Source organism: Amblyomma americanum, chromosome 3 (genome assembly GCF_052857255.1).
Source record: "Amblyomma americanum isolate KBUSLIRL-KWMA chromosome 3, ASM5285725v1, whole genome shotgun sequence".
NCBI classification, from domain to species: Eukaryota; Metazoa; Arthropoda; class Arachnida; order Ixodida; family Ixodidae; genus Amblyomma; species Amblyomma americanum.
Window position 1 is genome coordinate 122,656,500 of NC_135499.1, and position 22,114 is coordinate 122,678,613.

A 22,114-nucleotide genomic window follows, 5' to 3' on the forward strand; every position below is an offset into this window, starting at 1 on the left:
ACAGTCCACCACCATGGATTCACGAAAGGCTACTCAATAGTATTTCAGCTGGTACAAACAGTGCATGACTTCGCGAATTCTGTAAATAACGGTCAACAGGCACGCGCCAAACTTATGAATTTTTCTAAAAGTGTGACGATGTTTCTCAATATAAGCTGTTGCATTAATTCAACAAAATTCTTAAAAATAATCAGCTAACTACTTGGATTTCAGATTACCTTTCTACACGCAAACAATTCGTTACGTGTAAAAATCACGACTCTGAGAACCTTTCCGTTGATCCTGGCTTTCCTCATGACTATATTCTAGGGTCTTTTCTTTTATATTCTACATAAATGATGTAAAATATATTCCCAGAAAGATCATATAGCATACACACGACTGTGTTCTATACTTAGATTTAGAAATCCCCTCGGATCAAATATTTTTAAATGACGCATTTCTGAAAATTGTTAGCTGCTGCGAACATTGCCGAACGAATTTTGAATGAACGAATGAATGAATGAATGAATCGGTTTACTTTGAGAAAATGGCTTTTATATGCATTATGGACGGAAAGAACGAGCTTAATTTCAACGATATTTTTATATCGGAAGTAAAATAACACAAATATCTTGGCCTGTGGATAACTAACAACCTGAAATAGAATCAGCCCATTTTTAAAGCTTACCGCTAATGTATGTACTAAATTGCTTTATTTTTTTCTCAGGAAAGCCTTGAACACTGTCCCCATGTCTCTTTCGCTTACTCGCATATGACACAATTATACCCCCAGCCCTCGGCTATGCAATAGCTATCTGGGGTTCCTTAACACTCATTAGCTACAAAATCTCGAACGGGTGTAGAAAACGGTGCTTCGATTATCATATATATTAATATCTCCATTGCCTCAGCAAACAGAACCTTTAAAACGAGCTAAATCGACTGCTCTAACTTAGTGTAACCGGGCTTCCCTGACTGAAATTAATGTGTCCGCTTTTAAATGGCCACTACAAGGTTAAGCTCTCTGATATAATATCATTATTTTTCTGGATATGCCACCAGACAGAAAACTAATAATGACTTAGCATTAAAAACAATCGTTTAAAACATTCGTTTTTCCTAGGAGGATAAATGAATAGAATAACTTTACTATTATTGATGTTACTAAGCCTTCTTTGTCTTTGTTAGCTGCGCCAATATCGGTTAATTGTTACAATCTGAAATATCTTTTTTCTTCCGTACCGCGTTTTATTGAATAACGAAGTTGTTTGCATTGTGATTTTAAGCCGCATACCTTGTATTTGGTTTGTTTTCCTACTGACATTTACTCTATGATATATTTTCACCCTGCTAAAATTTGTTTTGTAGACCGCAATATATGTAAATAAAATATAATTAAAATACCAATAAATAATACCGGCGCTGCCGTTAAGTGGAAATTCGGCTCGGCGTGGCTTAAGGCTAAGGCCTTCCGCGTTTGAGCTCGTGTTTGCGTTCGTAGAGTGAGATGTTTAGGACGGCACTGGCATCTAGAAAAAAAATTAGAAGAGAGAATAGGCGGATGATAAATGGGGCCTTTAGAAGACTCTCCGACGCCTACTGTTATGGCTGTTTGGACGACTTTGTGTGGATTGATTTCAAAATTACAGTCTAACACAAAACGAGGACACAAGAATGAAGACACTGGATGAGAGACAATTGTTTCCGGTTCTTGTGATGTAATTTTCTTCTGTTTCGCTTTCTTTTTCAATCTTGACGTCGAGTCTTTCCTTCTTTTTTTTTAGACAGAATAAATACTCACGAGATCGAGCCACGAAAATAGATTTGTTTCTCCGCAAAGCAAAAAAGCACATTAAACCGGTGACAAAGATAAATATTCTGATGTGCGTCATGCTCGCACTGTGGCAAAAAAATCAAGCATTTTTTAGCGGGGCGTTTTAATGCTGGGAGCTGTAGAGTATTGTGGTTTTCGCGTTAGGCAGATAAACGAATAAAATAATACGCAGAGAAGCTGGTACAGCCTTTGTCAAAAGCTTAGAGCTCAAAGGTGGTGCTCGATTCTGGGCCATGCTGTTTGACTCGTTGTTGTAAGCAGTTGTAAGTGGCGCTTTGTCCCGTTCCCTTCCTCGTGTTCTGTGTGTGTTCGCGCCTAGTACCAAATATGAATTGTGACCAACTCGCCCAAGAGGACGTTCTTTTGACTCGTTGTGTATCCCAGAATTCCAAATCTATGGCCCTACTCTATCTGTGGGTGAGAACTATACAGAGTTGCTACGAGATATCACTACATGGCTTAAAAGGAAATCTTTCTGGGCTCTATACTTTTGACAAAGACTACATGTTTTGCTCAGCAGTATGCCATTTACCACAGCGCTTGAGCTGCCAAGCTTTTCTGGGACACAAGGACGGCTTCTTCCCATTTTTTTAGAGCAGGAAAGTATAGGATCCCAGACTCTAGCGATTGGAACGAAATTGGACAATGCAATTGTAGAGCGATTTATTTTATTTCTTTTTACAAATTATAATACAGGATGTACAGCCAGCACAATTGTAGGTGCCGAAAATTATTTTTGGAGTTCGTCACTTTATAATACTCAGGTGTCATCATAAGAATGTTTAGATGTACAGAACATCGGTCAATTACGAACTGGCGAATGTTTAAAAGTGCGTGCTTGGATTAGCATGCTGTAGCTTAATTTGTGCCTGTCCATTAAAACGCCAAGGCACTCGGTGTCCGAAATCCAAGTTTGGACGCCTCGCTGTTTTTTTTATGTAAACAGAGTAGTGCAAAATATTTGAGGGCATTTCGCAGGAACAGTTCATCCTTCGTAGACAAGGAAACTTAAAGAAAGAAAGTGGTAACAAATAATAAAACACAAAAACAATGAAACGCATGTACAGGTGACAAGCAGCGGGGCCATTCGAGAGCCCTACCTGCGAGTCCGGTCAGTCAGACCTGCGGGACACAAAAACGACTTCACTTAACACCACATAAGCCTCGGCATGAAACAACACGACAAAGAATGCGACAGACAGGAGCAGTATCTTGCGCTTGGGTGCCTCGGCTCGATCGAGTCCTCACGTACTCAGCGGCACTGGTTTCACAGCGTCGTCGGCGTCCTCGCAGACGGCCTCGCAGTCCTCGCACGAGCACGTCTTTCCAGATACGGTCTCGTTGCAGCCGTACATAGAGTCCTGGAAGGGCCTGTACTCCCGCAGTCCGGTGAAAATCGCCTCCTGGTCGACTGGCTCGTAGGTGACGTCCAGCGACGTCAGGCCTGCTCGCCTCTTGCCCAGGGCGCCATACCACAGGTTCATGGTGCAGTTGTGGTAGTCCTGGCCGCAGTAGGCGAATGAAAGCGGCACGAACCGCAGGAACTTCTTGGCGTTGATGCATGAGCCGTAGAGGTTCCGGAGGGTCTTGTAGTCTACGTAGAAGGCCGCTTGTTCCGCCACCTCGTGCGGCTCTTCGTCGTAGTGGAATACTCGTAGCCAGTCTCCCTGGTGCGGCGAGCAGGCCATGTTGCACAGGAGCTTCTGGAAGTTGGCGTAGCAAGCTTCGCAGCGGCGCAGCCCGAGGCCTTCCAGAGCCTTGACTTGCTTCGCGAGCTCCTTAATCTGGGCGGCGTCGCAGCAGAGCGAGTCGCCGTGAATGGCGAAGTAGTCGCCGCACGCCTCCTTCATGATGGTCCTCGCAGACTCGTCCGTAACCGGCTTTGGCACGCCGTTGTAGATGCAGGGCAGCTTGTTCTTGCTGTCGCAGAAGCCGTGCATCGAGCACTTGGCCGCGCTGCTGGCGGCGACGTAGCTGAGCAGCGCAGCAGCGAACAGGAGCATGGCCCTAGAAACCTCCATGGTGGGACACTGCCGGTAGCGGTCTGCTGCTACTCGCACGGGGCACGACCAGATATATGAGTGTCTTCAGTGCGTGGTTCTGGCGTATTTTGTTCACGGAGCGCCGTTGCCTTCGCACTCGCCCGCCGCCCCAATCGACGAAGGTCGAGGAGGGCGGACTCCCTCTCTGGTTTCCTGCTTCCACGTATTCGCGAGGAGTAAAACAAAAAAGAGTGAGGCTAGAAGGCAAGGGAGACAGTGATTATAGTCAAGGTTGAGAACGAATCTCGATTCTCCCTCTGCCGTCGCCTCGTAGACCGCTCTCCTTGCGTAATTGACATAATTCGGCCGGCTCCGATTGGTTCTGCGGCCACCAGATCTTGCTGGAGCCGCGCCAGGCTCGCGCCCCACATACGCAACGGCTTGCTTGCGCGGCCGCGTCTGAGAGCGAAAAAGTGCCGTTTCGCATGAATCCCCCCTCTGTGTGCGAGGGAGGGACCAGCCGTTGTCATTTCATGGCTCGGAATTCTTGCTTTTTGTCTGGAATCGCTCTCCGCTGGCGTGAGTTGGGTATCTAAGCACACCTGATCGCCTAGAGTGCACATGCTGTTCTTCGACTGTCCCGACCACCGTCACCCTGCTCTGCGCTTAGTAAGTCAGTCACGTGCCGTGAGAACTCTGCGCCGCCTTCCTGCCATCCACGGAGGCCGCGTCGGAGGAAAGTCCTGAGAGAAAGCGCGTGTTTTACCGGCGAGGAAGCTAGTTTTAACAGGAAGCTGCCGAAGAAGCCTCGTTGAATATACCAGCGAAGATTCTTGCCAGCAATGAGAACAACGTATCCGTTTCCTCTCTGAGGATTCCTGCTTACGTGACTTCAAACGCGACTGCTGAGCGCGATATTGAGATTTTTTTATTTCTGTGCATATAAGGCAACCATACTGAAGTTTGTAGAATTAAAAAAAATGTAGAAAAAAGCAGTACTCTTTGTAGGTAGTGTTCCAGTGGCCTTTATTTCAGGCTGCATGTTTACAAGAAGAACTACTATTAACGCGAGGAATGTATAGTAATGCGATGGAAAACAATATTTCATAGGCAGTCACACGTGCTATCTAAGGGTTTCCTGTCCCTCGTACAGACATCGTTGCTCGCTAAATGACGAGGTTTTCGGTTAGCATAGCCACGTAAGGAATGTCTCCCTGAGAAAGAAGAATGTGGCACTGAGCGACGCCCGAGATGACACCTGCGTGGGCTTCCCGATGTACGGAACGACAAATGCGTCAACAATAAAAACTTTTGCACCTGAGCTTGGGCAGTTGGCTTCTGGGCAGGTGTACTTACGTTGGAGATGTTTTCTTTTTTTCTTAGAGGAGAGAAGGTGTTGCAGATTGTTTATAATTTTGATTCAGAAGAATTGCGAATGACAACGATGCCGTTATTTTTCTTGGCTGCGTATCCAGGGCTTTGCAGTTGCAACCTAGTGTACAAGTGCGGATTCGAACTATATCTTGAAGGAGCATCGAAAGGAAGCGTCACAGTATGTCAGTTGATTTGACCGCTTCATTACCATTAAATAAATAGGACACTTGAGAACGGAATATGCCTTCTGACATTAAATAAACTTCCCCCGTCACTTAAGTATCAGAATGGTTACAATATTTTTAATCATTTACTGGCTTATGGACACTCAGAATTTTATAAATTTGCATTTTTTTGGAGAAAATACCTCCATTCTATTTGTTAGCCGGCTATCCTCTGTGTAGTCGAGCTCAGCGTATTGTACTACGATGCCGGGCATGAAGGAAATCAACGCGAAGTATCACACTGCCTGCAATGATAATGAAGCAGCCAATGCAATGCGGTTAGCCGCGTTTCAAATGGCGTGCACTACCTCTGCCAGTGCAACAGTAAGACCATTGTATCCAGGAAAAACCATTCGCAAAGAGTCGTAAGGCAAGCCAGGAAATTTATAACAGTGACTTGAAAAGATAAAAAGCTAATGGCGAAAGGCAAAGATTGTTGCGAGCATAAAGGAGATGTTTGGTGTGGAGGGAGATGGCCGGTGGCGGCAGGTCGCTTCGTCAAGGTACCAACTGAAGGCAAGGACGAGCTACAGTCGTCACGAGGCGAGGCCGGTTTCTGCTAAAAATCCAGATGAGCCTGGAATTCCTGCGCTAGGACGCGGTACTGATCGGCCGCGTAGAAAAAACATCTTGCGCACGGTTGTCAACGCTTTCAGCATGCGGAGCAGAAGCTAGCCTCTTTCCTCGAGAAACGCCGGGCACCCCGATGAAGTCTGAATTGTTTTAATTTACGTTCCACGTTTTGATCCAGAGTGGCTGCACATACGAGACAGGAGAAGCCCGGACGAGTACAATTCGCTATTTCTTTGTTCGTATTTCTTGTGATGCTTTCTTTTTGTTCTTTCTTTACGTCGCTTTGTTCTAAGCTAATGTGAGCAGTAACTGTTTCATTACAAAATTAGTCCCTTACGGCCCATACACGGCTCTGCGGTTAAAAATAGGAATGAAAACAATGCAATAAATAAGTTGGCCCATTCTAGAGGGCCCCCCAGATAGCCTTTTAAACTATGATGTACATGGCATTTGAACGAAGAACATCACGTTAAAACAATGCGTACAAAAGTCTAGAACAGGGCTACGTGTTGTCTTCATGCAAATTTTTGTGTTCAAATAAATGCTTACCAATATACACCCATTTTTTTTTGTTTAAGATGTACCGTTTCGAATAACAGTTTTCGAAAAGGCAGCTTTACACTACCCTGCACATCATATTTTGATGTGCAACATAGTGCACTATCGCGATAGAAAGAAGCAAGAACAACGCTGCGCCTACACGCCCGGCTGTTGGAATTTCTTTTCATCGCGGTTCTACTTCGGTGACGGAAGAAATACGCTAGAGTCGTCCATGATGCATTCCAGGACGACTCTAATGTCTTTTCAGTAGCACCCGGGTAAAAGCGTGATGAAAAGTAATTTCAACAGCCGGGCGTGTAGGCGCAGCGTTGTTCTTGCTTCTTTCTATCGCGATAGTGCATCGTCAGAGTGCATTATTTTGTAACATATAAGTGTTCACCGTATACTTTGTGTACTAATTCTGATGCTAGATGGCTGTGTTTTACCGTTTGTTTTCCTAATGTCAGGCAAAGAAAAAAAGCCTCCTGTGAAGGAGACAAAGCTTAGTATTGCTGTTGAACGGACTGCTCAGTATTTTTACTATTCGGGTGATTTTTTACACCACTGTAACGTGAGGATGGAGATCTTTCTTTTTGTTGTTCTCCTTGGATGAAATGTGTTCACAGCGCTCAGTACCATTTGCGCATCCTCTTTTAGACAAAGCCCTTTCTTTTTCTTTCTGAAAATATCGGCGTCCGTTCACCCGACAACAATGTAGACAGCCGTGAGGTGGTTCGCGGACAATGCGCAGTGCAGTTGTCGTGGACCCTGTTTAGAAGAAGCGTTCCACTGAAGTTATCTGAGTGTTAAGTGCGTACAGACGTACACACTTAGGAGGGCCTACGTGTTTTGTCCGCTTCTGGGGCTGAGAGTTCCTACGTCGTGACGTGTCGCAGTGTTTGACCACTGCCAATGCTGTTGACCGAATACAATACTACATGTCAATGTATCCCGCTGCAAGACGGATAGGGTACGCTAGTTACAGGTCGATACGTATGCCGGTTAAAAGAAAACCTCAGCGAGTGTAGCGGCGATCACTGGCTGTCTCTAGCACCAACTTTAGTAGACCAGTTAATGCTATTCAAATACATCGCACATGTAATATAGCAGCAACAACATTATAACATCCGGTGCAGAGATCCTGGACGTGTAATCTCTAACAAAAACTCCATTTTTTTAGTCACAGTTCTATGTGCTAGGGGGCAGCGTGTAACAAGAGTGCGGTGAGATGTCAAGGGCTGTCTATGAATGCTTTCTGGGCCGGCCCGCAGTACCCTAGCTCGTTTGAGTACGACAGCCAAAAATGTTTTCGTTCAGGTGGTTTAATGAAATCATAGACTTTTACAGTTCAAGCCGTGGCCGCACGTACGGAGTCAAATCCATATCTCTCCAGCTATCTGAGCTCAGTTTTTCCTCGGAAAAGTGACGCCAGTGTTCCCTGTACTAAGTACATCTAATAGGGAGCCGGGGATTTACTGTTCTCTTTAAGTGAGTGCCTTCACACATAGGCTTCCTAGCCAATAAGTCAGCCGCAGCTTTGCTCAGTGGCGTCTGTTGTGTCAACCAGTAAAGAATTGCAAAACAACATATGCAGTTCAATAAACAGGTCAACAACCCCTTAAGCTTGCAGTGGCCTCCATCAGGTTAGTTTAACGTGTGAAAAAAAAAATAACCAAAGAGAGCTGACGCCAATTTATATACTGCGTTCTCACGTGCTCAGCTTGCACTCCACAGCGGATGCACAAGACGATTCTGGCATTGCCACTTTTATATTGTTCCTGCGGTGTTTGTGCTTATTTACGCTAATATATTCCGCGCTGTCCAGAAGGTGGAGCAGAGAAGTGGCCTTACTCCCATCGCTGAAGTGGGAGGGGATACCACGCGGCTATCTGGAAGACATCGGGGAACCGGTGTTGACAAAGACGGGCCTTTGGGCTTTTTGACTGCTTTCACGGCCAAAACCTCAACGATTTCTACTGAATGTTTCCATTTCATCACGAATGAGCTGATTAGCGTTTTAAGTTGCTGGTGCGAGTGGTACAAGAGAACGTCCCGGACGCAAAACTGTGGCATGGACAGAGACGGTGTCTACCTGGCATTTGTCTAAAGCATCGCTGCGGCGAAAGAGCTGCTGGATGATTCATTATAATTCCGTGCAGGAGCGAGCAAAAAACTCAACCACAGTCTTTTGTTAACGAATAGGCACTGGGAACACGATAACGTGTAGGATTAATATTTTCAGAAAGTACATACTTTGCTAAGACCGTAATGCGGTGCTCTCCGGATATAAAGGCTCCAAAAGCACTTGTATCAGCCGAAGAGCAGCTGGAATATAAATGAAGATGCCATGAGAAAACTCCCCGGTTCTAGAGTGTCACCATTTTCTTACTCAGAAGAACAGTTTTTCTCTTTCTCTCTAGCGGGTGTTAGTGTATGCCATACCAGTACGTTCACCACAAACCTTAGAATAGACAGTGCTGGAATTTCGATGCTACCTCCGTTCCGGACCGTTCATTTTCTGTTTCTGTTTTAGCAAGGCAGTCGACTGTGCTATCTAGGAAGGACAGCAGTATGCGGCCTGCACGTTTTCGTGCCTGATATTAAGTGTTCATTGCTGTGTACACATGAGGTTCTTTGAGCCAAATCTTCGAGGACGGCAGCCAGGAGTATATGATCATAAATAACACAAAAGCAAAGTCCGTGTGCGTAAATACAAGGCATCGAGGTAAAGTGCATGCCGCGTGAACGGTGACCAAGGCCAGGCTGCTCAAGCGCTCTTCACATCTGTCGCTAGTCTCAAAACGTACGTCTCTGTTTACGCCTGCTCAAGATCTTTATTTACTCCTTACACTCAATGGAATCGTCCCGAGACCGCGTTGATAAACGCTCCAGCCGCTTTCGCCTAAGCTTTGTAAGCACGGGCAAACTTTCCTCATTGCTGACGAGTGCGCTTCCTCGCACGCGTGAGAAGCCCCGAAGAGTTTGGGCGCCGGTATTAATAACGCCTTCGACGGCAGAACAGATGCATTGATTTGGCCTGGAGCGAGCTACAGCTTCGCATTTGGCAAATGACGTATCGCGTTTCGCAGAAGAGAATCTTAGCGTGGTGATTTTACGGGCTAATTTGTGGCCGCTTGTTATCGTCCTTGAGCAGCCAACACATCTGGAACACGTTCGCGTTTGATGTTCGCACGAGGCACCAATTAATGGGCGCATGCTCACTTTGTGGAGTTTGGATGTGAAGGAACAGAGAAATTGCGATATCCGTGTCTTCTGAGGGGCCATTCAGTAGGGGATGAAAATCATCTGCACATTCCCCTTGAGGTACTACCGGGCATGTAGATGGCGCACAAAAATCATGCTGAATACAGAACATTGCGGTCGCTTCTTTTCCTTACGGTGGAGAGGAAGGGGTAGGTTACAGAACAAAAAAAGAGTGATCTAGTGCTGCACACGTATCTGTGCGTGCTATTACGGTTAGCCGCGTTCTTTTTTTGCGTTAGATTCCTCAAGGCATCTTCGTGTTCCTCGATTCAAGGTCGGCAGGGTGGAGTGGCTCTTATCGAGGCCGTAGGCAAAACAGAGCGGAGCGTCGCGTCCGAGCTTCCCGCTAAACATAGCGCCTCCGCGACTTCATATCTCTTGCTGCTAGCAGGTCTGCCGCGTTCGCCAGCCCCAGGATAGAAATCATCGCAACGATCAGAGGCTGGCCCTGGCCTGGTAAGAAGGGATCGACTTCGTCGCGTCGCCGGTTAAGAGTCACCGCCTGAGCCTTTATGCTTTCGGCACTTGTGCTGGTTCGAAGTGAGTTTTAATTCTCTGCGTATTAGAAAGAGGAAATACGTAAAGAGACAGTTCATTATACTAGCGCCGGTTCGTCCTTGGACACGCACGGTCTTGTAGTTTAGTCTTCCGGACGCTGGGCGCCTTTCGCTGGAGAAATGACTCACGTGATGTAGCAATGAAGCTACATTGCAGAGAACATAAACCAACACTTGTTATATGCGCTAAACTACGAGGAAAAAAGAGAGAAAAGAGATTTCAGTTGAAGGAGAATGAAAGAAGGGATAAAGTGAAGAGGACACTTAAGCTCCGCCTTAAAAGGAATGATGGGATAGCCTTAATAGGTTTGTGCTCATATATGCAGAATTGGTAATTCTCGACTTTACATTCATAGATCCCTGGGAGTTCTCATACCAATCAAGGCGCAGTGGTGCAGCGGTTAAGCGACGCGCCACTGCCCTGCGATGACAGGTGCTGGCACCGGCGGAGCATGTGAGACCCAGGTTGCTCTTCCCAAGCAACCTCTCGGGACCAATCGTTTATTTAACCGCCTCCTGCTATGGTGGTCAGCTTGCTCACAATTTGGTGGGCGGGTTGTGAGGACGCCACAAGGTCGCGTGATCTAGGTGGACTACCTAGGTTTCTTATCCCGCGGATTTTTCGCTCAGCACTGACGCCAATGACCACGCCGGGTTTCCTATCGAACAGGAGACTTAACGCTGTCGCCTTAAAAGAAAAATTTATGACAGGAGGTCGCATTGCGAAGGATAAAATTATGCACGAAGTTCAGGCCACTCACTTTGTGGACGGCTTGCGGGGCTCCGAGGCATCGACATCGTATGAGAAACTCCTCAAGACTGACTACTTCCAAAGTGCAGTTTTGGACAGTGAAATCTCAGATCGTTGTGACAGGCAATGTCTGGTAATCTAATGCTTGTGGGCGGACTCAAACACAAAGCACAAACACGTGAGTAGAAAAATAACATTAAGGGGCCTCGTTTCGAAGGGATTAGATTGATATGTATGAGGCTATGAAACCTTTAAGGCATAAATGAGTGACCGTGTATCTGGATGCCGAGAAGTATGACAAAGAAGGAAGTAAGGTTCTAGAAATTTGCTTACCATAACCGATACACTTTAGCCCTAAGCTGAAATCACTTGTCGAAGGCACTGCATGACAGCTTCTCAAAACGTCGGTAATCGGAGACGCGTGCCAGCGCATAATTCAATTCAATTCAGTTCTATTCAATTTATTTCGAATTTTTTAAACACTACAAAAATGCGAGGGCAAGCAACAAAAAGCTGCTGATTAGCAGATTGACCAAGGTTGCTGCCCCTATATTTGACAGGTTGAAGGGCCGTAGCTCAGGAATATAGCGAAGAAATTTTTATTACGCAGGTGCTGTCATCTCCATTTGTGTATTTTGCTGCTTGTGTGTTGCTTATCAATCTTTGCCAGTATGTTTTTTTAGACTTGTATTTCCGGGCTGTCATGGCAACACAAGCCTACTTTTTGTTTTCGGTTTGGTGTGCGTGCATGGTCGTGCCATTGCGGTTTCATGATCCGTCAGTGAGGTGCCACTGAGCCAGTGCTCTTCTTTACGACAGGAATCACAAAACTGCCATTTCCACGCATGGGAATTTTGTTCTGACGACGATAATGCAGAACGCTTTATGATTATAGCTGATAAAAATTATTGACCCGACATGGATTGAAAGAAAGTGAACGTCGATCTCGATGCGGAGACTTGTATTGAACTTAAAAATTCAAAAAAAAAAGAAATAAGGAGGCATGTCGACAACCAAGACAACCTGACAACCACGAACCTTAGTGTTATAGTCTCTACATATTCCTTGCGGAGAGCAGAACGCTTTTAAATTGTTTAAAAAACAGATTGCACCGCCCTTTTAGCGCTCGGCTCAATCACCAGCGACTCCGCTGTACCCTTGTAATCTTTAGCGTTGCCTTTAACGCTGCTGGACGGGCCCGTGAGAAATTCATTCTCCCTCAGATATTCTCTGTTTCAATAGTACCACAGGCGATTCGGGAGTTGAGGCTGTTCTGTGTCGTCACTTTATTCATCGCCTAAGCTTGAGTATCCCACTTGCGTTTTCAGGTTCCCCCGCATTTGTTTATTTTTACTGCATGACTTGAACTACTTACTAACATCGTTTCCGGTGCCTCCGCCGCTTTTTTCGTCTTCCAATATGGGCCGCCCACTTTGAGAGCGCAGCAAATTTCATTTGTCGGCGAGCACCGATGGTCCAAAACAGAGTTTAAAGCTGAATGCGATAAAGACCACTGTATTAAAGGAACCCCGAAGTTCCCTTTGCTGAGAGCGTCTTCTTCTGGGATTCTTTTTGTTTGAAAACTTTCGTGGCATCTGAAAACTACCGAAGTTCTGGGAACTACCGCAGGAGGGCCTCGAGCATGACCACTAGTGGCATCAATTGAGTCCGTGACTCCGTCTTTCATATATCATTTTGTATAGTTTAACTCGTACGGATGGTCTATTCTACCCTCGAACGCAGAACCGCATAATAAATAGCAGTTTATTCGGTTTTCAGATGGTGCTTGTATACTTAAAAAGACGCGAATATTTAAATAAAGATGTCAACATATTCCGGATCCACCTGGCACAAAAACCGAGCGGCTATAACAGCGCATGCTTTAATACGCATCCCTTATTCTCGTGGTGAAAAACTTATCCTCAGAGTTAGAGGACGCCGAGGATAACTGTGTCTAAACTTTTTTTCTTAGTAAAAGCAGATTTTTTGGCTTTCTTTGGTTATGAGAAGATTTATCATGCAGCACAACAAGCATGTAGAGTTGAAAAAAAATGGATTTTGAAATGTAACAATTTTTTCACGCCGATCGATTCCAGCTATCGACATTGAGCCGCAAAGAATTCCTTGATCACCACTTTGAAGTGAATGCGATGGGGTATATATAGCCTCAGAGATCTGCACAAAGAAACACTCTTCACATCACCGCAGCTTTTTAACGTCTGAATAGCATCTGGAGTTGTTAGAGTGCGGTAAGCTATCGATACTGGCGACCTTCAGTTTTTCCTTAGTGTACGTTGTTGTGCTCGCGCTTCCTTCCTGCTGTGGAGTTCGGCGAAGTTTGGCATGGGGAGGATTCCCTGAAGACCACCGCGATGGTCCCCACGTGTTCGAACAGGAATGCCGCAAGCAGCGACGACCATAAGCGTATTCGTTCCGGTCCTCAGACGACGAAGTGCGGTATCAGTGTGGTACCCTTCGGTCACGCTTGGGTTGAACAATTGCCCGAGTGCCGCACCTACGACAGAGCTTCCGCGTTCCGGTCACCAGTACAAGATCTTTCAATCCCTGCTGGGAGACAGCCTGCATTCCTGTGTCATGCAGGCGCCTTCCGGGTCAACATGGGCGCGGTCCGGACACACGTGCGCGCCCACCTGGAGGCCGCGAAGACGACAACGTGACCGTGTCCTGTTCCCTTTCCCTCGACCGAGCTGTGAGGAAACATCAGGACCGCCCTGCCGTGGGTGGTACCATCAGTGCCATCGTGTGATTGGACATCATTCTTCGTACTGTATTCCGCAGGTAGGGATCTGGGGAATACGAAGAGTATTTAAGGAGCTGCTGGTTTGGTACCAGAGGAGAGCCCCCTTTTTGAGAGATACCAGAGACTCCCGACTGCTAAGAAGCTCTCTTACTGTGAAGCACTGTGAGTTGCCCGGACTTGTACATTATGTAAATAGTCCTTGTATAAAGTTTTCCAAGTTTTCTTCCTCCTATCGTCCTCGTCTCTTCTCCGGCCCAGTCAGGCTACCTGAATACCAACAACTGGTGGCAGTGGTGGGATGCTGCTACCTGAGTTCCAACAACGTTTAACAAAAAAAAATACGTGGTGAACATCAAGAGTTTAAAGCACAGGTAATAGAGACAACAAAAAAAAATGCTAGGATGGTAGGCAACGAGGAGAGAGCGCACTCAAATACAGGCAGCGGACTGCTACTCTCATCTTATGTTCTTGGCGTCAACTGCGGGCTATTAGCCATATTTCAAGGTATAGATGAACATTTCCTGGTGCCTTTGTATTTTCGGCATCTAGACCTCCTACAAACAGGCTAATAAAATTTAATACTTAGGAATGTATACGAAGTTCTGCTTTGTTCTTAAAATACAAAATATTAAGGACTGACCGCCATTACTGCGGCAAATGACTTGAATGAGTGCATCAAAAAAAGCTATGCATTTGCTAATGGGATAACTACTCACCTTACTCAAAACATTCATAAAAAGATGTGCACACAAAAAACAGAGAAAAATTGCGCTAAACAGACAGTTGCATACTGAACAGTTTCAATGCTTAACTAGAATATAAATTTTACCACTCATATTAGCAGTCTCAAAAAGCGCATAAAGTGTTCTATTACATCGGGTGTTTAGTACGAACACTACTGACTTTAGTGATATTGCGTCCTTGTAATATATTCTTAAACTGTATCCTGTATTCACGCCTCTTTGCCAAAGCGACAGCTGTTATTTCTTCTGAACGTTAGTAACTGCGACCGTTGACACCCCGGCAAGTAACGACTGAACCGCACTAATTAAAGCCAAACTGCGCGTAAGACTCGTTCGGGCGGCGGGGCCGCGCGCGCTGGAGCCTCACAAAAACGACGCTCTCTCGGTGGCTTTCACTTTCACACTGACTTTATTTACACGGGTCGAAGTTTGACACAAAACACATGGATACAAAAGGGAACAGTGGGAAGGGGAGAAAAGAAGGCATCTCGAGCGGTTGGCCTCGGGCAGTCGGGAGAAAGAGAGATAGAGAGCCACTTGTGACCTTGGTCAGACCCGGCGCGAGGGCGGGTGTCGCGTTGCCCCACGTTGAGCTTCTTCCCGTTCCGTCCCTTCGGGGCCGTCTCCTATTTTCCACATCCTCCCCCGCAATGAGCTATTTCGGCTCATTGTGCACTGCGTGACACGTCCCAACCTTGAAGTTCGAGAGGGAAAAGAGCTTGCACTGGCCGACGCATCTCCCCTCTGTTTGGGAGCACAATCTTGCAAGCGCGCACATTACCGTCCCTTCCTGGGAAGGTCTCCTTGACTCTCGCCATCGGCTACATCTGGCAGGGCGTCCGTTCGTCGCCGAGCAGCACAATAGCGCCTTCCTGTATGCTTCGCTGCTGTGTAGGCCGGGTGAAATGAGCGGACCTCAGTTCTAAGAGATACTCCCGCCTCCACCGTTTCCAAAACAAATCCACAAGTGCGACGCGGTACTTCCATTTTCTTTGCAGCGTTCCACGCGTCGACATCGCAGAAGTGGCCGCAGTCGTGGACGGCAAAGCTGTTAGCCGTCGTCCAACAAGGAAATGAGCGGGTGTTAGAGGAGCTGGCTCCCCCGCATCCGAGTGGACATATGTGAGGGGACGGGAATTTACGACCGCCTCGACCTCTGTGAGAACTGTGTGGAGGCTGTCGAAATCCAGGCTGCTTCTGCCGAGTGTTTTGCGAAGGCACGTTTTCACGGTCCGAACCATTCTTTCCCAGAAGCCGCCCCACCAGGCCGCTCTTTCCACAATGAATCTCCAGGACATTCGGTGTTCGCTGAGATATGCCTGGACCTCTGTTCCCCTCGATGCCCGAAACATCGCTGCAATGTCTTTTGACGCTCTTTTAAAGGCCAGAGCGTTATCAGAATATATTATTTTGCACATCCCGCGTCTGGAAACAAACCTTCTGAGAGCCCTCAGGAAAGAGTTGGATGTGAGGTCTCTCACGAGCTCGAGATGGACTGCTCTGGTTGTCGCGCATGTAAAGAGAGCGATGTACGCCTTGCGAGTCACTCCATTTTCACTGCAGAATAGCGGCCCCGCAAAGTCGACACCTGCGATCTGGAAGGGGTCAGCCTTGGTGACGCGTTCAGGTGGTAGAGGGGCTACGGGTTCAGCTGCGGGACGGCAACTTTGTCTCTGGCATGGAACGCAGCGCCTAATCACCGACTTTATTGCTTGTCTTCCTCTCAGCACCCAGTAGCGCTCACGGAGGTGGCATAGGGTGTCTCGCACTCCAGCATGCAGCAAGCGCATGTGCTCGCGAGCGATGAGCAATAATGCGAACCGATGTGCGCAAGAGATTACTACTGGATGTTTTGTTTCTTCCTCTTCGGCGCTATATTGGAGTCTACCGCCTACCCTGAGTAAACCATCAGCATCGAGGTAGGGGTTGAGAGCTAGGATGGGCGATCTCTTGTCGAGTGGAGTTGACGACTGAAGTGCGCCTATTTCCTTCGAGAAGCTTGTCATTTGTGACAGTCGAAGCCAGTAGTTCTCGGCCTCCGCCAGTTCTGGTGCTGTTAACTCTCCTTCTCGTTTCAGTGAGGGGTTCCGAGAGTTATGCAGAAAGCGCTGAATCCAGGCTGTTACGCGAAGGACTCTGGTCAAGGAGCTGCTGTTTTCAATATCTAGCAAAGGCTCCGATGCACTGCAGCTCACTGTATTGAGCACTTGCACGACTCTTTTCTCCTCTGCGCAAATCTTGTTATCGATCTGTGGCAGAACAGTGGGGTACACTGTTGAAGTCTTCAGCCAATCAGGTCCGGTGCACCAGGTTTTACTGTCAATCAAGCTGGATGGCATTATGCCCCTTGTCAACAAGTCCGCGGGGTTTTCCTTTCCAGGGCAATGTCTCCAGACTAAAGGATCCGTCAGAGATTGAATCTCTTGCACTCGGTTGGCAATGAAAGGTTTCCACCTCAGAGCAGAGCTCTCTATCCAGCTCAGTGAAACAGTCGAGTCACTCCAGCAATGTTGACTGAAAGAGCTGCCACATTCATCTGCTGAATAAGCGTTTTGGCCAACCGAGCTCCAATTAGAGCCCCCATTAGCTCCAACCGCGGCAATGACAAGCGCTTTAACGGAGCCACCCTTGACTTCGCCATCAAAAGGGATACAGTGAAGCTCCCGTCTTCATTTTTGTCTTCACGTAAGCTACGGCACCGTAAGCTTTGGGGCTGGCATCACAGAAAACATGTAGCTCCGGCTCGGCATGTTCTCCCTTCAAGGCGATTTTGCGAGGCACTGAAATGCAGCGAAGCTCAGTAAGCTGCTGGCACCAACTGTTCCATTTCTCTAATACGTCTGTTGGCAGCTTGTCATCCCAGTCTGTACCGCGCTCCCAAAGGGTTTGAAACAAAATCTTCGCTGTAGTCGAGATCGGGGCGAGGAAACCGAAAGGGTCGAAAATACGCGCTGACGCTTGTAGCAAACATCTCTTCGTATCCTGCCGCGTTCTCAAGAAATATATTAGGGTGTTCATCTCAAACACGAAGTCGTCAGCGTGAGGCCTCCATTCGACACCGAGGATCTTTGTCGTCGTGAGCTCCGGCAAGCTGCCTCGTGCGTTATCACTTTCTAATATCATCGTTGTAAGCTCTGCCGCATTCGATCGCCACTTGCGCAGATGCATGCCGGCCTTGTTCATAATGCACTGCGATTCTTCACAGATCCGCTCCGCCTCCTCTATGGTGTCAGCGCCCGTCACTAGATCGTCCACATACAGGTCATTTTTGAGTACATTCGCAGTGCTGGGATAAATGTCTTGCATGGACCCTATATGGTGTTTGAGAGTTGCCGCAAGCAAAAAGGGACTCGATGTTGCTCCGAACGGCACTCTCGTCATACGATACGCTTTGACAGGGGGCAGAGGTTCCGACTGCTTGGGCGCTCGTTCATACCACAGAAAACGCAGGGCGTCGCGGTCACTTTCGGCGAGCTGCACCTGGAGGAATGCCTTTTCTATGTCTGCCATGATAGCGATGCTGTGGGTTCGGAACCTGATTAGGATGTCTGAGAGATTTGGATTCAAATTTGGTCCCGCAAACAGAACATCATTGAGCGAGAGCTGACCTTGTGCGCTCGAGGACGCGTCGAAAACAACTCTCAGCCTGGTTGTCTCACTTGTCGGTCTGACAACGCCTCGATGCGGGTGGTAATAAATAGGTCCCTTTGGGGACTCACCATTTCCGTTGACCTCCTCGGCGTGTCCGGAAACCAGGTATTCTCGCAGCGCTTGGTCGTAAGCTTGCATGATGTCGTCACTTCTCAGCAGCTTGGCCGTTAATGACCGAAGCCTCTGCGCAGCTACCCCTTTATTGTCAGCTAAATCTGACGCATTGTGCTTCCAGGGCAGGGCCACCTGATAACGACCATCTCTGTAAGTGACGGTTTCTTGGAAGTTTTTAAGAACTTCGTCTTCCTTGTTTGTGGCTTCCCTGTCGACTATCCCAAGGTGTTCCAGCTCCCAAAATGATTTCAGCTGTCTGGATAGGACGTCGTTGTCCTGTTGGGTGGTCACCAAGATGCGCATGACTCCGGTGGTTGTCGTCAAACACATCGTCGCCGTTGTTTTAGAAACTATACCTTGTAATGTCCACCCAAAGATGGTCTCCACGGCAACAAGCTTGTCGCTGACACGCTTGACTTTTCCGGTGGTGACGTCCCAGTATCGGTCAGCGCCAATCAAGATACAGACGCCGGTGTTCTGTCGATGGTCGCCAGGAGCCAGATCAGCGAGCTGGAGCCCTTGGTCTGCAGCCAGGCTGGTAGCGGAGGCGTCCGGTGGTTGTAGAAAGTCCCCGGAAATCTCAGGAACCTCGAGGGCCTCGAGTCGAATTATGTTGTCGTTATGCCGGCTTCGTAGCCATAACTCGACTCTGTTGCACGTTTTGATGCTTGGCTTCGTGGTCCCAAAGGTGTGAATGGCGAGACGTTCTTTGCCCACCACTCGAAGCTTAAGACGCCGGGAAACTTCTTCTTTTACGAAAGTTCGTTGGCTGCCACCGTCGAGCAGTATTCTAACCAAGGCGCGATTCTGTTTCGCTTCTGCCCAGGCTTGTGCTGTCTGCAGGAGCACACTCGGAGTGGAGTTCGTCTGTGCCATCTGTAAAGATGACTGCACGGTAGTCTCAAGAGATGCAGCGACGTTTCTTGCATGAGATGGTGTCGGCCTGTTTAACTCGCAGACGCCTGTAGCGTGCCGGGCGGAGCATTTCGCGCACTTAAGCCACTTGGCTGATCGGCATTCGGTTGCCCGATGGTTCCTTTTCGCGCATTTGAAGCACCTTCTCTCTTTGGCCATGATTTCCTTCTTCATTTCTAGCGGAACGCTGACCACACAGTCCTGCGGAAGGTGATCTTCTGCACCACAAAATGAGCACTGCGACTCTCTGCCTTTTACAGCGAAAACTGCTGCGGAAGGCGTCTTTCCCTTTAGGCTTGAATCCCTCGGTTTGAGAACAGTGCTCTGCGACTGGCGGCTGCTGTACTGTGCTCGTTCTCTGCTCTCCACTTCCATTCTTAAGAAATCTAGGAAATCTTGGAGTTCGTCTTGGGGATTGGCTTTAGCGGTAGCTTTCTTCCGGCAGTATTCAAGGCACAGCTGATCAGGAATGCTTTTCCTTAAGACAGTCAGCAACAGCACGCCGTACGTACTCGATGTCACTCCCAGTGCCTCGAGGCTTCGGACTCCCGACTGGATTTCATCATAAAGGGTCCTAAGCCTTTCCGTGTCGTGGAGGTTGTGTACCGGGCGAACACCGAGCAACCGTGACATGTGTTCTTCGATTATGACGTCTTCTTTCCCGAATCTTTCCGTCAGGGTCTTGATCGCTACTGCGTAGTTTTCATTGCTTAGGGATAGCCCTTCGATAGCCGCGGCCGCCTTTCCTGTGAGGTAACTCGTCAAGTACTGGAATTTAGCGATTGCTGAAAGAACTTCATTCTTGTGAATTATTGATTCGAACTGATTCCAAAATCTCTGCCATGATCGCAAGTCTCCGCTGAACTTGGCGATTTCCAGCTTCGGAAGTTTGGTAGTTGCTGACGGTAGCTGGCTCGTGGGGATGCCGGTGTTCACTGAAGACTGCGAATTAGGCTCGGGAAGAGCCCCCGTTACTGACGGAGTTGTCGATCTATCTTCGCTCGAGGTTTGGTTACGTAGGGCTCTTTTGATGCGTGTTTTCGTGACGCTGATTTTCTCACTGAAGACAGATACGGCTGCCAATTCGGCGTTGAGTTCCTGCAGGTCTACCCTCTTCTCGATGCTCTCATTAACTGCTTTAAGTTCTTCTGATTGCTCGACAAGGAGGTCAAATTGTTCTTCCAGCTCACCGCTCTGGACTGCAGGCTCTTGTAGGAGTGTGGTGGCTGCTGTGATGATCCTGTCGATCGCTTGTCGTAGTGCGGCTTGCTTCTTCTGGAGTCGTTCCATGGCGTTCTCGATCACTGTTAACTAAGTTTCCCGGGTTTCGGCACCAAAAATGTTATTTCTTCTGAACGTTAGTAACTGCGACCGTTGACACCCCGGCAAGTAACGACTGAACCGCACTAATTAAAGCCAAACTGCGCGTAAGACTCGTTCGGGCGGCGGGGCCGCGCGCGCTGGAGCCTCACAAAAACGACGCTCTCTCGGTGGCTTTCACTTTCACACTGACTTTATTTACACGGGTCGAAGTTTGACACAAAACACATGGATACAAAAGGGAACAGTGGGAAGGGGAGAAAAGAAGGCATCTCGAGCGGTTGGCCTCGGGCAGTCGGGAGAAAGAGAGATAGAGAGCCACTTGTGACCTTGGTCAGACCCGGCGCGAGGGCGGGTGTCGCGTTGCCCCACGTTGAGCGTCTTCCCGTTCCGTCCCTTCGGGGCCGTCTCCTATTTTCCACAACAGCTTTCTTAAGAACGAAGCGTTGTTACTTACTGCCCAGGAAACATCCTGAGACAACAGAAGCCACGAAATTTAAGATGGCCGACTAAAATAAGAACGCTGGAATGAGTCACGGTGCATGTTCAAGGGGCCTGTTCAATTCAAGGATTAAACATAAAAAAATAATAGAGATTGCAGGCACAGGATTAAGGTAAGTACAGGAGCAACCGCCTCCCTTTTCCTCATCTTCATCATCAGCCTGACTACGCCCACTACAGAGAAAGGCCGCTCCCGTGAATTTTTATGGCGCAAGGGCATCTGCGGCCAAAGAGCGCCATAGCACAAGGTATTTTTGTTTGCGCAAGGTTTGGTGCAAGACCTATTTCTCAAGCATTTCACCCTAAATAAGCCGAGCACCCTACAATTAACCCTGTTCTTTGCCAGCTGCGCCCACCCTATACCTGCGAACGTCTTCACTTCATCAGCCTGTCTAAGTTTCTGCCGCTCCCTGCTACGCTTGCCTTCTCTTGGAATCCACTCCATTACCCTTAAGAACCAGCGGATATCTTACCTTCGTAATAAATGCTCTGCCCGAGCTCATTTCTTCCTCTTGATTTAACTAGGATGTCATTAACCCGCGTTTGTTCCCTCACCTACTCTTCCTGATTCCGGTCTCTTAACGTTACACTTATCGTTTTTCTTTCCATAGCTCGCTGCGTTGCCTTAAGCTGTGCCCTTTTCGTCAGCCTCCACGTTTCTGCCCCGTAGGTGATTACCGGCAAGATAAAATTTTTGTATACGTTTCTCCTGAGGGATATTGGTAAACTGCCATTAACGACCTCAGAGAACCTGCCATATGCTTTCCGCCCCATTCTTACCCTTGTCGTTATTTCCCTCTCATGATCCGGATCAGCTGTCACTACCTGCCCTAAGTTGAGCCCCCTTCCCTCTTTTCGCCCTTCTCTTGAATTTTACCCGTGTCCGCTGTGCCACTGCTGACACTGCTGAGGAACTTAGCAGGTCGCAAAAAGCGACCGCTTTCTCTGGTTACCCTTTCGCGTCGTTGGCTATCTCTATACCTGAAAGCTCGATCAGACCATAGCCAAGCAGCGCATGCTGCGACGGA

General features: G+C 47.8%; 2 protein-coding genes across 2 annotated transcripts; both read right to left on the minus strand.

Annotated features, from left to right (window-relative positions):
• Positions 1-2,467: 2,467 nt before the first annotated feature.
• Positions 2,468-3,912, minus strand: LOC144124869 (NPC intracellular cholesterol transporter 1-like). Its single transcript, XM_077657791.1, has one exon. It carries the CDS (start codon positions 3,835-3,837, stop codon positions 3,061-3,063), a length of 777 nt encoding a protein of 258 aa, XP_077513917.1. The 5' UTR covers positions 3,838-3,912; the 3' UTR covers positions 2,468-3,060.
• A 9,336-nt stretch (positions 3,913-13,248) lies between these two features.
• LOC144124079 (uncharacterized) lies at positions 13,249-19,226 on the minus strand. The gene is made up of 2 exons (XM_077656745.1): positions 18,305-19,226; positions 13,249-13,256 (listed from the first exon to the last, which is right to left on the minus strand). Exons 1-2 carry the CDS (start codon positions 19,224-19,226, stop codon positions 13,249-13,251), a joined length of 930 nt encoding a protein of 309 aa, XP_077512871.1.
• Between the last annotated feature and the right edge of the window lie 2,888 nt (positions 19,227-22,114).

Bases quoted from the DNA above. Each gene is read 5' to 3' on its own strand.
- LOC144124079 (XM_077656745.1), bottom strand. From the start codon at position 19,226: ATGGCACAGACGAACTCCACTCCGAGTGTGCTCCTGCAGACAGCACAA.
- LOC144124869 (XM_077657791.1), bottom strand. From the start codon at position 3,837: ATGGAGGTTTCTAGGGCCATGCTCCTGTTCGCTGCTGCGCTGCTCAGC.